Genomic DNA, 15650 nt, shown 5'->3' with positions numbered 1-15650 from the left:
TAACCCGACCCCTCAACCGAATGTCCATGGAGACCGGGGCATGATCAGAGAGAGTGCGGGCTAGGGTCCAAACCCGTGACACCTGCCCCAAAAGAGCCTCAGACACCAAAAAAATAATCTAGTCGCGCGCCCGAATTGTGTGGTGCAGAATAATGAGTGTACTGGAACACCCCGGGGTTATGCACCCTCCAAACATCCGCCAATCCCCAGACCTGCGGCATACCCTGAATCTTAACCAAAGACCGACTGCGCGGATAAGGCTGGTGCCTAGTGAGGTCCAGAGAGGGGTCCAGTACTGCATTAAAATCCCCAGCCCATAATACCTCCCCAGTGGGCTGATCCGCCAAGTGCCGCTCAATCCACTGCAGTGACTCAATCGTATCCTGGTTAGGGCCATCATAACTTATGAACGTGAACAGCTTCCCTTGAACAAGCCCCTGAAGTATAAGCGCCCGTCCCTCCCGAACCAAAAAGTACCTTAAATAATCTAAATCCCACCGACCTATGCACCAGGATAGCTACCCCCCGGGGAGAGGGGGGGGGAAGAGAGAAGGACGACGAAGAGTATCTGTGGCACCCCCAGCATTTACCAAATTTCGCTTCCGAGTACACTGTCAGGTGGGTTTCCTGGAGAAAGGCCACCTCCACCAGATGACGCCGCAAATATTGTAAAACCTTATGGCATTTCGGCAGGTTGTCGAGACCTCTCACATTGCAGGATAGAAGCCTAAGCGACTCCATCACCGAACAACCAGAAGCCCATCATGCAGACGGCCATCAACCCCGAGCAACATTGTTTATCCCGTGTCATAACCCTTTTAACCAACAACCCAGCACCCACCCAGCCCCCCCTCCCCTACAGACAACCCCTCAACCTGTCGGTGCCACCCCTGCACCCCATCTCCCCAAATACCCCACCAGCCCCCTCCCCCAGCGTGCCCGATACCCCAACCTTCAGGCACTCCACACCTCCACAACATAAACAACCAGCTTTCACACAGAGGGGACCTACCAGCCCGACCCACCGGTGAATCATCGACTCCTTCCACATCAACCAGCCTCAAAGATCATGTCAGCGATAACATAGCAGGCCTAACATTTCTCGTCCCACAAACCAGCCCAATGTAGTGCCTCACTGACCAGGCCCCTCCGGTAACATATCTAAGAAGGAGGCCGCCTCACCAGGAGATTGGAAGAACAAAGCTTTGCCCCCGTGCTCCACATGAAGCTTCGCCGGGAACATAGCATTCTGGCTCTCAGCCGCTTTTTCACGTAAAAAAGGTTTTCCGAACAGCCTGAACCTTATCCGAAAAATCCAGAAAGAATCTGATAACATCCCCCTTATAAGACAGTACCTTTCTCCCTTGCCTTCCGAAGAATAGTATCCCTATCCCAATAGTTCAGGAGGCGGGCTATAAGTGGCGCTACCGGAACCGGCCTCCTACCACTAGGTATCCTATGAGCCCTCTCCACCACACACACCGGAGATAAGCCCTCCGAGCTCAATGCCTCCCTCAAAATGTCTTCCATCAGGCTTTCCATATCCCTCCGGTCCACCGACTCCGCCAAGCCAACAATCCTCACGTTATGCCCTCGACCGCGACTCAAAGTCGTCCTGTTTCTCCCGAAGTTCCTTCAGGACTTTCCGCACCTCCGCCATTGCTCCGGACACTGAGTTCGCAGTATCTTCCACCCCAGAAATCCGTTCCTCCGCCTCATCCAGCCTCTCCCCATGCTTATCCAGCCAGACCTGCATATGATCAACCTTGCAGGTCAGGGTGTCCAACCTCCCATCAAGAGACTGAATCCCGGACTGCAGTTGCTGAAACATAGCCTTGATATCCTGAAGCGCAGAGGAAGGGTCTGTCCCAGCTGCCAGGGCATCCTGCTCCGAGGGGTCCATCCTCACCCCTACAAGTTTAGCCTGAATAGGCGTTTCAAACCGCAGCTTGGCCTGATGTTTCCCGCTCTTCCCCGGTTTTGACATGGCTGACCAAGGGGGGGGGGGGGGGGGCAGGAAGGAAAGGCGGAGGTCCCGCAAACAAGAGTATGCCCGGAGCAGAGCACCCCCCCTCCACACCGACAGGCCTCTCCCGGGGCCACCACTGCGCCAGCTGGGCCTCTCAGCCACCGGGCCTCCAGCCACCAAATGAGGAGGCAGGCGCAAGGCGGCTTCAGTACCGCCAACAAGTGCCCTGCAGACACTAACTACAGTCCAAGCACACGGCGCACCCAGGACCACAGGGCAGCGCAGGACTCCCAGGTGCAGGGAAGCTCCCAGGCCCCCCCCGCTGCTCCCGGGGCCACCACGGCAGTCTGCTCCACTCAGAGCCCCCACCACAGCATCAGTCCCCCACTGTTCATCCATGAAAGGGATGCGCGGTCTCCTCCACAGCGGCGTCTCCCCAAGCTGCTCCACAGCAATGCTCCCAGCCACGGGGCACCAGCAATGATCTCCGCCAGGGGCACTCCAGCAGCGCTGCGCCGCTACTGCTCCACCGCGGCCAGGAGGGACCACCCCGCCAACATCGCCACCCGGCAGGCTGTCTCCCGGGCCACTCTCGCCGCCTCCACACTTCACTGCGTTTGCGGCGTACCTGCCCGGGTGCCCAGGTGCCCCCCCCCCCCCCCCGAGGCTCCTCGCAGCTACATCAGGACTCGGCGACCTCCCACCAGCACAGGCCGAGGCTCCCCGCCACTGCCGGCGGTCCTCCTGTGCGGCATCTCCGCTTCCCTTAGGCCGCTCCGCCTCCGCGCCAGAGCACCAGGCGTCAATCCAGGGCTGCACTTCCCCCTCACAGGCTAAATCTATGCCTGCGGGGGCCAAACAGATTCAAACGCAGACACCGCAGCAAACGGTGAAAGGACTTGCTAATCCGCAGGATATCGTTCCGGATAGCCGGGGGTGCAGAGGGGCTTCACAGATCTTTGGCCAGGCTCTCGAGCGCCCCCCCTATAACAACTAACTTAAGAGTTCTTACTAAATGGATCTGCCCAGTAAGCCCATCCTTCCTTACCAGTGTCAGCGGGGTGGGCTCATAAGGTGAACCAGATGACAGACCCCCCTGACCTATACCTGGCACCACCCACAATATTTGACCTTTTCCATTTTTACCCAATTTGTTTTGGTCACAAATGCGGGAGGAGACCCCTCCCCCCACAACTGCCCCCCCACCATAAACTTCTCCCTTACCCTCCCCATATATTTAAACCGAAATAATAATAATTCAATCAAATCGAAAAGGTCCATTTTTTTAAAATCAATTATACATAGGCAACTGCTGCAGTTAGCCAGCACTTTTCAGGACATTTGGGTGCTGTCGCTTGGTGATCTACCCAGTGATGGAAATAAGGGTTGGGGGGCCTGGGAGGGGCATGCAGTCCTCTCGGTGGTCTTGTTAGGGAGGGCCTCCATCCACCACGTGGGGCCGCCAAGTTTGCCTGCACAAACAAGTAGTCCATAGGCAGCTCCATGCTCTGGCAAGAGCCCACTGAACTCACAGCCACTTTCTCTGCCCTCCCTCATCCTCTTCTTGGCCATGAGGCCGCCCACAATCTCCACTGTGCTCCCCCCTCCCCCAAATCTTCTGGGCAGCCCAATGCACCAGGGCCACCCATCAACCACAGCCCCCTGCCATTTCTTCAGGCGGCATCCCCGTTGCTATGGGGACACCGCAATAACTGCGACGCACTAAAGGCCTCACCCCCCCTCTATTCAGTGCAAAGTAGCGCAGGGGAGAGTGTGCACAAGCTCCGCTTCACCCGGGCTGCGATATGTTGCAGCCTGGGACTTCACCACCTCATCCTACGAGGCAGGACAGACTTCACCTCTTCACTGTTAAGGGGAACTTGCATACGCAGTCCAGGAGGACTTCTCTTCTGGGCCTGCCTTGTAGCCAGGTGCACAGCTGGGCTGTACGTTTTGGTCAGTCCCACACATGCAGGCTGGGCAGCTTTTCAAGTCTTCACTTGGAACACCAAATATCCGAGGCCTTTAGCATCAATGGGCCCATCGCAGCCAGGCTCATGGAGGGCATGAGGCGCTCCATGCCACCCCAGAGATGACCCTTTCATTTCTTCTTCCCTCCAACTGTCCTACTTTGCAACAGTTTGTTAATTCTCCCCTGCCCAGCATACTCCTGGGCAGGGAGCACTGTCCTTTAATTTTTTTTTTCCCCCTTTGACCATCCAAATTTACACTCACCACTAGCTATTGGACCGTGGAAATTGGCCCTTGGCGAGTAAGAAATGGTGTGCTGTCTGCATGTATAGAGTGGCAAATGGCTTTTTAGTCTGGCCAGTAGCTTGCAACGTGACATTTTTGCAAGGCGATACAAAAAGTAATCTGTTCCCTTTACAATACAAACTTAATTCACTGTGCATTTATACAGGTAAAGGTTCTCTTTTATAGTTAGCCACTCAGGAGAATGTTGACTGATCGTAAATTGCTCTTATTACTGAACAGGTTAGAGACCATCGGGCTATACAGATTTCTGTCCACCCGCATGATACAGCTCAGGCCCCAATTTGTCAGTATCCCTATACTTACAGTGCATCCTTAAGTCTCACAGAAGCCAGTGAGCAGTAAAAGGACAAATAAGACAAATCCGTATGGTAAAAACGTACTTTCCCCAGCGATTCATGTTACTTATACTCCAGACAGACTCCCAATCATGTTCCCACAGTCAAATTCATAGTTTTAACAGACAATGCGGATTTGATGGGGGACGTGACAAGGCTCTTTAAAATAAATAAAAAGATTAGGGACGCTTTACACTTTATTCTTCAACTGATGGTTACATCACATTCACTGTATGTTTATTATATGCATAGCAAATCAATATGGTACAATGTAGGCAAACCATAGAAAGTGAAAAGCTGGTTGCATGGGGCTAGACTGTGCCGGCTTAGCCTCTGACCAGTCTTGGGTGGTGGACAGATAGACGGATTGGTGCCCAGATGTCCTCTGGCCTGCATGTGGCCGGCACTCCCTTAACATAACTCTTCACACTTGTGCAAAGGTATCAGGTCCTTAAACCATGCTTGGGTTGTGGGGGAAACTTGTTTGAGCATTTACGTGCATCCCATTCAGCCCCTGCCACTGAAAAGAGCATGCGTGCTTTAACAGATACTTTCCGGATAGCTCCCAGCAGGTATTTCAATGGAGTGGCTGGGATGTGTATATTCAGAATGTCCCCGATCGTGGAGGCCACCTCATTCCATAAATGTCTGATCGGGGGCATTCCCAATACATATGTATCGAGCTTGCCTGAGGGGCTTTGCATTTGGGGAAGGTTGCCCGTTGAGAGCGATTGAATTTGCTGGGGGTTATGTGTATGTGATTTAGTATTTTGAATATCAGTTGGAGGTTGGCACACAGGGAGATAGATTTAGTGCATTGGCAGTATTTAGCCCATTGCGTATCCTCTATGGTTATATTATAATCTCCCCCCCCCCCCATTTTGCCTTCATTATGTTTTTGAAGGGGGGGTGTGTGTCTGGACCGCGGGGTATAGTGTAGAGATACTGCGTTTAAACACCTCTTGTGACATGATGCTGTTTAGGATTAATTGATGCGGTGGGTGGGGGGGGGGGGGCGTGGTGGTTGGCGCTGTTGGGCCAGCTGGGAATGACAACCATTTGTTTCTACAAGTTGCTTTCATACAGTGATACTGCAGTGTGGTGGCGAGGCCAGCGCCTACCTTACTCTGGACCTCCTCCAAGAGAACAAGCCTCCTTTCAGGAAACAGATCCTCTAAGTGCATTTCCATACCCAGGTCCCAGGTTTTTTGTAACATCGTGTCTAACTTGGGTGCCATACCGGGGTGGTGGAAGAGGGGTGTGTGGGGCCAGTATAGTTCTGTGCTTCCTAACCTGTGAAAAAGTGCCGACCAGGCTCGTACCGTGCAGAATACAGGGTCTACCTCGTCCAAGTTATTCTTTACCTTAGCATAAATAATGCATTAAAGTTCATGGAGGCGGCTGCACATTTCTCTGCTCGTATATGGGCGTATTGCTCCGTGTTGTGGGACCAGTTTTTCGCAAAGAGTGCTTGTGCCGTGTAGTAATATAGTCGGAAGTCTGGGGTGGCTAGTCCGCCTGTGTCATACCGCTCGCATAATTTGGGCCAGTTGATTCTTACTGTGCCCCCACCTCCCCATACGAAGTTGGGTGCAAGCTTTTGTAGTGCAAAGAATTGACGGCTTGATCATATTGGAATGTTTCTAAATGAAACAGTAGCTTGGGCACCACAACCATTTTTAGTAATGCTATTCAGCCATATACTGATATCGGGCGCTTGTTCCACACATTTAATGTCTCAAAATCTGTGGCCATTATAATGCCTAGGTAGCGGGCTGTGGTCGGGGACCAGCGGAATTGCACTGTGGCTGGTGATTTCGTTGTGCCTTGAGTTAGGGTAATAACCTCAGATATAGTGCGATTCATTTTGTAACCTGAATATTTTGCGAAGGGGGACATAGGGGACATCACTTGCAATATGGTCAGTGACGCCTTGGTATGACTCCTATTGCCACTGGATGTTGGATCCATCTGTGGATCAAGGATGTATTTAGATCCGCTCCTCAGATTATCCCCCCACTGGTGTTATCAAAGAGACAATCTGCAGATAGAACTCCAGGGTGTCTAGGTTCAGGCCATAGGTATGCCCAGGATCAGTTCCTGGTTATCCATTATTCCCCATATGATGACATATCTGCCCTCTGCATCACCATTGATTTGGTGAGTTGGAACCCTGAGCGTTAGTGGATAAGGGTCAAGACTACCCTAGATTGGGAAGAGTAGTCTGTACCGATTCGCATCGGTCCCCAGTCCCGAGCAAATTACTTCCTTTTCTGGTGGCATGTGTCTCTTGGAATAATAGGACGTCAATCCTGTGTCTTTTGGCATAGGCAAGGAGTTTTCTTGCTTTTATAGAATTTGCCAGTCCTCTAATGTTCCATGTTAGCAGGCTGATCCCCTGGTTCGTCCCAGGTGTAGCCATTGCATGTCTGTACTACTTGCCATAGACAATTTACTGCCCTACTTGCAGATGTACAACGGTCAGCTTTTTCTGATAAACTACTCCCCCCTCAATCCCCCCCTTCGCTCTTCTTAGGCAACAGGCCCCCACCCCACCCAAAATATCCCACCCTCACCATCCCTCCAACTGGACAGTACTCCCATAACATTTGCACGAAAACTGCAACAACTTTCCGGTGCGCTTTGGCCCACACTTGGGCAACGATATGCTAGTTTCTTGCGGTTTGGGTAAAACTGTTTACACCTCAGGCTGTCCTGGTTTGTTCATGTGTCTATTTGGGTTATGAGGCTGCTTTGGGGGTGCCAGGATGTTGCCTTCTAATGACATTGTTTTCCCGGTGTGTGGCAGGCAGAGTTTTGCTGGAAACATGGCATATGGGATGGACCGTACTCTGAGCACCTTCTTGACTTGGTCAAAGAAGGTCTGGCAGCTTGCACCCCACTTGAGAAGTCTGGGTAGATGTGAATCCTTGTCGAGTCATAATAGTGTGCCTTTTTCTTGGGACAGGCGGAGGATGAGATCTCTATACCGTTAACTGAGTACGCGTGCGATGGTGCACAGCGGGGTGCTGGGTTTGGGCGGCAGCGCAAGTGATCTGTGTGCTCGCTCAATTAGGAATTGTTTCGAGAATTGGGCTTCTGGCAGCATCACTCCGATTACTTCTTCCAGAAATACTTCCATTGTGGTGTTTAGAGTGGTGGGATTGGCGGAGAAACCCCTAATGTTATTTCGGCGCAACCTGGTTTCCAAACAGTCGCACTTGCATTGTACAGTGTTCTCTTGATGTTCTCAAAGTCCTTGTCGTGTGCTGTGGTAGTACCTTAGGGTACTCTAGTTCCCGCCTCAGATTCTAGTGTTCACCTTCTGTAGACGTTCTGATGGAAGAGGTTGATCCCAATTTCATCCCATCTGCTGTTGACTGCCGCAAATCTGGCCTGTAGTGCCATCATATATGTGTCCACCAGGTTTTCCGAGTGGGTGCTGGGCTCGATTGTGGGGACCCCGCTCCCTCTTCACGGGCTGCGTTCGCAGCTGCAGTAAAGCACCCAAGGGTGCCATTTGTGTCAAAATGGCCCTGGTCTTTTTCCGCCATTTCGTTGTGGAAAGGTCCTCCTTGATATTTACTAACCAGGTTTGGTCCCATTGTTCGCTTTGACGTTGGCAGTATTCACGGGTGAAGCCCGCCTCTGGCTCCAGGGTGTCTTGGGTAGGCAGGAAGTGAGGGGGTGCCCGAAACCTCCTGTGCTTAGTCTTCTAAGAGATCCAAATGCACTATGTAGCGACTGTCTGGCAAGGACAGCCCCCCTGCTGGGTGACTGACAGCTAGGCTGCAATGTGAGAGAGAACCGACTAAAAGGCGAGGCTTTTGGCTTGGAAGGCAGAGTTGACCACTGGACGAAGGAACCAAAGAACTTGAAGAGGATGGCAGCTGCAACTCCTGGGCCATTGGTTTGCCCGGTGAACCCCTGCTGCTTTGCTGAAACTCCAAATTAGTATCAACAGAGAAGCCCCTGCAAGGACGACTTCTCCCCTTGAGTTGGTGGGACCAATCAACTACAAAGTAAGCCACCTGAACATCCTTCTCGGAGCTGGTTGAATTTCCACAGAGTTGCTGCTGGAAACCATATAGCCAGGGAGAGGAACACCAGATTTGTGTGCGTTACTTTCAAATGGCCTAGAGCTCCAGGAAGATCCTCCGGACTCCCAGGAAGCAGGAATGACCGGCCTGCGTGCGGGACCCCAGAAGCAAGGAAAGTCCATCTCGCAGTGTTGCTATTTGCGGTAGTCCCGAGGAGCTGAAACACCGAAGTGCCACTCATTAGAAAGATTGCTGGTTGCGAGCGATGACTGCCCCGTTGCAGTGCAGAGTACCCCGACGTCCTCCCTCTTGTCCCCACGGCTGAGGCCCAGGAACAGTGAGATCTGCAGAGCTGAACAGCAACAGAAGTCATCAGATGCACTTTTCCTTCAATACAAAGGGTACTGTAAAGTCTGAGAAAACATACCTCTTATTGTAGAGTTGCTTGCAACTTCTACAACTCACAGGTCTAAACAGCTTGTGGCCCCTACATTGGATTCTTCTTTTCTTCAAAGCAAAGAGCTTTTCTACTTACCTACCAGAGGTGCTTCATCCTATATAAGACTTTTGCCCATAGACTTTGGCTTAGCCCGCTATACTAAATGACTCTGCTTAGGTGATCCAAAAGTATTTGCCTGCTTAAGAATATTTGTTCCAATAACCTTTTCCCTTTACCAACTTCTAAGAGTGTTCTAAATGCCAACAGTAAGATATTAATGTCCCCAGCACCCTAGCTAGTGAGGTCACCTGAGGGTGTAGGTTGTGTCTGTGGGCCATCCCAAAAAAGGGCCTTTACTGATTTAGAAACTAAGTGTGTACAGTGTTGAAGTGCATTTGTGCGTTATTATATTGCACCCTTTGGAAGAAGGCTTATTCTAACTGACTGATAATTTAATAATTGTTTATGCAAGAAACCTTCAGTGTAAGTGTTTATTTGAATACGTGTCACTGTGAACCTCTAACTATCCTACAGCTCACATTGACCCCTCTTGAGATAAGCCTGGCTGCTCAACGCGCTGCCAAATCTGGGAACACTACAACAACTCTGACTACAGGTATAGGAAACCCAACCTTTGGTATAAACTTGAACTACACAAAGGGTACTGCATACAAACTTTGCTTAACAGGGCACTTTTCATATATCGCGCTGGTTGCTTGCGTTCACCACTGTGTCGCGCTCGTACCTTCTGGCGTAGCCCGCCAGTGAACTCCGCCTCCACTCTTTCAATGTTTGCTTGCAGCACGCCTACAGCCGGTGTTGAAGGAGCAGCCATGCCCGGTACAGCGCTCACCGCATAGGAGCCCCCTGTTCTCCTACTGGGCGTTTAGTAGTGGGCACAGGTTCGCGGTTGTCCTGTAAATAGGCGGATCGGCATCGCCTATTGTGCGGGTGTAGCAGGGCCCGGCTAGGCGTGAAGCGCTTTTTCGTTTTTTTGTGTTGCTCAGTTCTCCGGTTTTCCTCAGGAAACAACGCAATAATGCCTGAGGTGTTCCGACATCAGCAGATGGCCACGACAACCGTAGCCGTTCTGCAGGATATTTACTGTCGGATTTTTGTTGCGGAGCAGCTCTGCACCTAGGTGGCAATCTTAGTCAGTGTGCTACAACGCCCCACATCAACGGCTTTTAATGGACTTTAAAATGTTATAGCAAGGAGAATTGGGGGGGCGGGAGGGGCATTCAAAGGAAGGCGAGAGCCTTAGAATTAAAACGTTTAAATACCACTGCCATAGAGAAAACCATATAGAAAGCAGCGTTTGTGAATCCACAGTGGATTGCCTTCACAACCTGAGTTGTGGTAACTGGTACTGAGGAGTTAAGTGCATGGATACTGGATACACGAGAGCATAGGCTTCTTTTCACTTCAAGTTCCAGAATCTCTGGGATGCTTTTCTGGCTTGCAGCTGCAAATAATTACGTTGTGAACGAAGGAAAGCAGAGGACTAAAATTACCAAAATCATGTGGCAAGGGAGACTTCATATTGCTACGTTAGTTTAAGAATTGTACATAGATATTTACCACAGACATATCACCACCCTAATGGTGGTTTCTCATATCAATTACAGTGCCAAACATTATTTGCAGTACAGGCACATATAATTAAACATGTTGAAATACTAGAGAGTATACATTTGCCTGTTAGGGGTGTCCAACTCTGCCCCTAGAGGGATAAACTTTACATGGATTGCCTAAAGGGAGTCCATGACCACTGTGGACATATGTCACGATTGTGGCCCTAACTACAGTTGGGGACCATGGAAGAGTTTAGTCTCTATACTGCCTTTTTGATTGAAGCTCTTCTAAACTGAAAGGTTTACAGATTGAATCTGAAAGTTTTCTACTACAAGTGCTTTTACACGTTTAAGAGCCACACAACCACCAATGAGGAAACAAACTTGCTGTACACCGTTTCTACAAACGTAACACTCTGTTTGTACTTACTTCAGTAGCAGAAGTAGGAGCACACACATTATGCGTTTTCTGGCTTCCTGTGTCTTTCCTTTTTTCGCCAGCCGCATACAGAGCAAACGGGCGTCGCATTTTCCTGGAACACTCGCTTCTTTCAGGACTTGCACCCAATTTATGGCCAGCTTGTTTGCATAATGCTCTCTGACTGGGAGATGGTTGTGAACCACTTGCTGATTTCTCGTGTGTGTGGATCTTCTCACCACCTCCTGCTTGATCTACAAATAAAAAATGGGTGTGAAATAAAAATGCAGCCTCATAAGGATCCAATAAGCTCAGTCTCATCCTTGAGCAACACAAATATATTACAAAAATAGGCACATTACAGCACCGACATGCATCATTTAATTGTAACTGGAGGTGGGGAGAAGGGAAAGGAGCAGGGGACAGGAAGAGGGAGGGAAGAAGAGAAAGTGGGGGGCAGGAGAGCTGTATGAGCAAGACTAGCAGAAGGAAGAGGGCAGGAGATAGAGCCAGAGGAGAAAGTGGGGGGGGGGGGGGGGTTGTACCCAGGCAAGCTGGCAAAGATGCAAAGCGAAAACTCGCTTTGCTGAGCTAGCCAGAGCGAGGCCACAGTGCCTAGAAAGTTGGAGACAAGGCCTTGCAACATGACTAATCTGGTGCATGCAGGTATTCAGGGGCAGAGGGGAATTAACTTGGAGCCTCTCCCTTAAGCAGGTGCTTCAGCTGCAGGTCAGTGGCTACATGGCCAATACAATTTCTGAACTAGCCAATTGTAAACCAGTTTGATGGATGATATGGCAAACGCAAACCCATGAATACCGATCTCACAAAAGACCAAACTTTGCTATTCCCCTTGCAACAGATTTAAATATACACACTACCTATTCATCAATATTGTATGAAAGAACTCAGGAGATCAATAATGCAAATCTCTTACATTCAGTCATTGAGGATTGTGGGGAACTATCGAGGGCAGCCCTCCAGATAAGCTGCGCATAGGGCCATTTTACGCATGTAATTATGGTCATTACGGAGCATTTAATTTTCTTCTGCGTACCGTTTACGCTTTATTTTTTATTAAAAAGCCTACTTTCTTCCACTAGGTGGCACTAGTGTGCAAAAGGTGTCTTGGATCTGCACCAGCAACCACATTTCTTTCATCAGTAGCAGAGCCTTTCATATGCATGATAGTTAAAGTGAGCAACCCAAAGCGCCCATTTAATTATGTGTTTATATTAACACATCATTAAATGGGCGCTTTATATATCTATGATGTCTGCTAGACATTTTGGAAAGGGCACATCTACGAGTATTTCGTTTTTAATGAGGGATGTGCATTGTACCATTAACTGTCTGTTTCCACTGCATGAAGGTGGCCCCGGAAATAATGCCAAGAACGGATCAATACGGAAAGATCTGGGTGGTCCCAGTGAAAGGTAAGTGCTCCCAGGCCGCCTGCTTCACTGCACTCTTGGTGATCGCCCAAACGATCACAATTACTGCACTCTTCACAGCTCAAACATCCTTAACATTACCAGCGAGGTTACGGAGTCCATGGCATTCTCGGGAAATCAATATTTAAAATACCTCTGAGACAGCTCAGCGGGTTAATTCCGCTGTTGCAGACATTTCAATGGAAACAGCCAGGTCACAAGGCAATTCCTAGTGGAGCGATATGGGTTTCCCGCCTTTCTGAATTCAATAATATGGCTTGGAACTATAACATCTGTGATTGGTTCACTTGTGAAACTGTGTAAAGTGCATACACAGTTTAGGCAGAGTGCTGTGGCTTCTAGCAGTGGTGTGGGTTGAGAGAGCAAGTAAAAGCTAGCTAACCCTAATTTTGCACTGTCTAGATTGGTGGAAAGATATTGTTAATTTAATGCACTCTCTCCATCATATTGGAAAACCGTGCACTTCAGCGCATGCACACAAACGAGTGCACGCAACAGCTTTGAGACCGCCACACAACCCCCTTCTGGCACAAAGATTGGAGCACTGCCATTTCTCGAAGCTTTCTCATTTCCTTGATGGCAGCATTCATTTATAACAGTCATTCATAAACCCATCGATCGAGGCTGGGAAAAAAAGGCACCAGCACAAAGCGCACCTTTGCCAATAGATGTGATTTTCCTAAATCACCCTCTGCATTATGAGATTGATTGCGACAGTGTCGGGTGATGCTGTTCTGATGAGCAATCCATAACTTTCTGACATGCGATTGCGCTGCACATTTAAATAACCCATCTGCATGTCATTCTGTTGTGAAGTATGACAGCGCTTATCAAATGTGGAACATGGGCATATGAAAGGTGACCCTGAAAAGATCCTTTTCATGCTACGAATAAAGTTGCTTAAAGACACTAATCAAAATGTTTTCAACATGAATAACAATGAGCTGGAAGTTTGTTACAAAGAATCCCCATATCTGAGTTTATTATATAACATCTTTTATTACATGTCTTAAATCACTGAAAATACTGTAGGGTTAACTAGATCTTTCAGGTTGAGATTATCTTGCATTCTGGGACTTACAGTATACCATTCAGGACGTGAACATTAAGGCCACAATGATATTATTTTGGCTTTACACGTAGCTGTAAGGATTTACATGTTATGTGGCGTTATTATGCAATTTGTGTTTTTTGTAAGTAAACTATTAGACATCATTACTGTTGGCCTACGGGCTAAATTGGCTGTGATGCGTGTCATGCCAGAGATGCAGATTCTTGACCATCTTAGAAGAAATCTGGCAATCAAAACTGCTCACCTATGATGGAAGTGGAAGATGGGGGAAGGTACAGCATGTGAATTTATATTAAAGAAGCAGCAAGGAGTAAGTCACGAGACATACACATTGGGCCTAATGCAGACCCCTTTTACAATGGCAACAGCCCATTGGAAAATGCTCAATGAATTAGGCCCCTTATCATATGCATTATATAAATGGTTACTACTATTAATGGTATAGTTCAAACAGTGGAAAAGGGGTCAGTCGGGCTTTTTTGAATAGTACCTAGTTGGCAATAAATCACTTGTTATAGACATTTCTGTTTTTGCTAAAAAGGCAGTGGCAAAATTAGTTGCCCAGGATCACACACTTTAGTGTTGAAGAAGGGATTTGGGACCAGTCTGCAATTTATGCACTTGTCTGCATTTCTTCCCAACTGTAATTGCCAGAATCATGTTTTTGGTTTTGTACACAATGTGGGGATCCACATTAATTTCCTGCAGCAGACAGCAGGGAAGGTAGTTTAGCAGGTTGTGACTGTTGCTGAGATTATGTGTGCAAATTCCTGTAAGTAAAATCATATGCTAACACTTGCTTACTCACACTCCCTCTGCAAGCAATACATTAGTCTATCTATAGTAATCTTAACAGAGTTTCTAGGGTCCAGAATTTTGAAAACGAAGTTGTGTATGTAGCACATACTTACAAGTTATTTTATGGCAGAATATTCGACAAGTGTAATAAAATCGTTAAAGGCAAGGCAGACAACTTTGATCTACATCTCTTGGTCTACAGGTCCGATTTTACGTATGTATTGGGTGTATGTTGGATACGTTTTACTCTTGCAGAGGAGAAAAATAATTTTTACTCTTGAAATTGCATTTACTTTCCAATTTGAAAAATCATGCATAAAATACTCCCACCTCAAAATCTTATCTGGAGCACTGATAGAGGGAGACCATCCCTCCGGGGTAAACTGAAAACAGAAGGTGTTGTTAATGTCCAAAAGGGTTAGTTTTGTCACAGATTTCAGCCTCTCACTACCACAAGACATAAAAACTCCACAAATTATAACCATTTCTAATGCTTCCGTAAATACACAGATTCCAAACACTAGGGTGTCAATGCCAAGGACACACCGAGAACTGTGCCTGTTAAAATTGGAACTTTGTCACATGTAAAAAGATAAGGAGGGTGTTCCAACAGACCACAGCAGGCCCCATAACATTTACCAGAGATTTAGAACAAATTAACAATTCTAAGATGTCATCACAGTGGTCCCAATAAGATTTGAAAGTACATTACAAAATGGGGAGTAAAGTTGGGAGTAACTTTTTTTTGGGGAGTAAAAGTGTACATCTAGTTCCCAAAGGGAGTATTTTACAAGCGAGTAAAAATAACCAGACAACTGAAATGTTTTTGCACTCATTTTTCTTTGCACCTAGTTACTCATGCACATTGAAAAGATAAGTTTACATCTTCCCATCGGCAGTTATAATAGTTTCTTCCTGTGGTAATCTACTACTGCTCCGAACATATCCATGGAGCCTTGTGGGTGACAGCGGGGGCACACATGGTTCTACGTGTCCGTTTCCTATTTTTTGTTGTGAGAGCATTTGTCTACTTTTAGGGAGTAAAAGTGGCCGTTAAACTACTTGGCCACAGGCTTGATCACAATGCCACATTGTTGGCATTTCTAGCAGAAAAGAACATTTAATTTGTTTTCAATTATTGTATCAATTTCTGGAACCATTCGGAGACACACCGACATCATCTGCAGACTAGCTACTAAGCCACGAGCCAGTACCCTACCCAGGGTAACTGCCACTCACTCCAACGCGAGCCTCACGACAACCCTTTTGCTTTG

General features: G+C 48.2%; 1 protein-coding gene across 5 annotated transcripts in view; it reads right to left on the bottom strand.

The window, feature by feature from the left end:
• The window catches only part of CCSAP (centriole, cilia and spindle associated protein), a 173182-nt gene that overhangs the window by 25090 nt on the left and 132442 nt on the right, over nt 1-15650 (bottom strand). For all 5 annotated transcript variants that reach the window (XM_069606936.1, XM_069606934.1, XM_069606933.1 and 2 more), the window contains exon 3: nt 11065-11306. In XM_069606936.1, coding sequence (XP_069463037.1) covers nt 11065-11306 — 242 coding nt within the window. The remainder of the gene's footprint in view (nt 1-11064; nt 11307-15650) is intronic.

Source organism: Ambystoma mexicanum, chromosome 4p, assembly GCF_040938575.1.
Source record: "Ambystoma mexicanum isolate Mex_15411 chromosome 4p, UKY_AmexF1_1, whole genome shotgun sequence".
NCBI lineage: Eukaryota > Metazoa > Chordata > Amphibia > Caudata > Ambystomatidae > Ambystoma > Ambystoma mexicanum.
The sequence above is the reverse complement of the archived record's forward strand: the minus strand, read 5'-3'. Positions and strand labels throughout refer to the sequence as shown.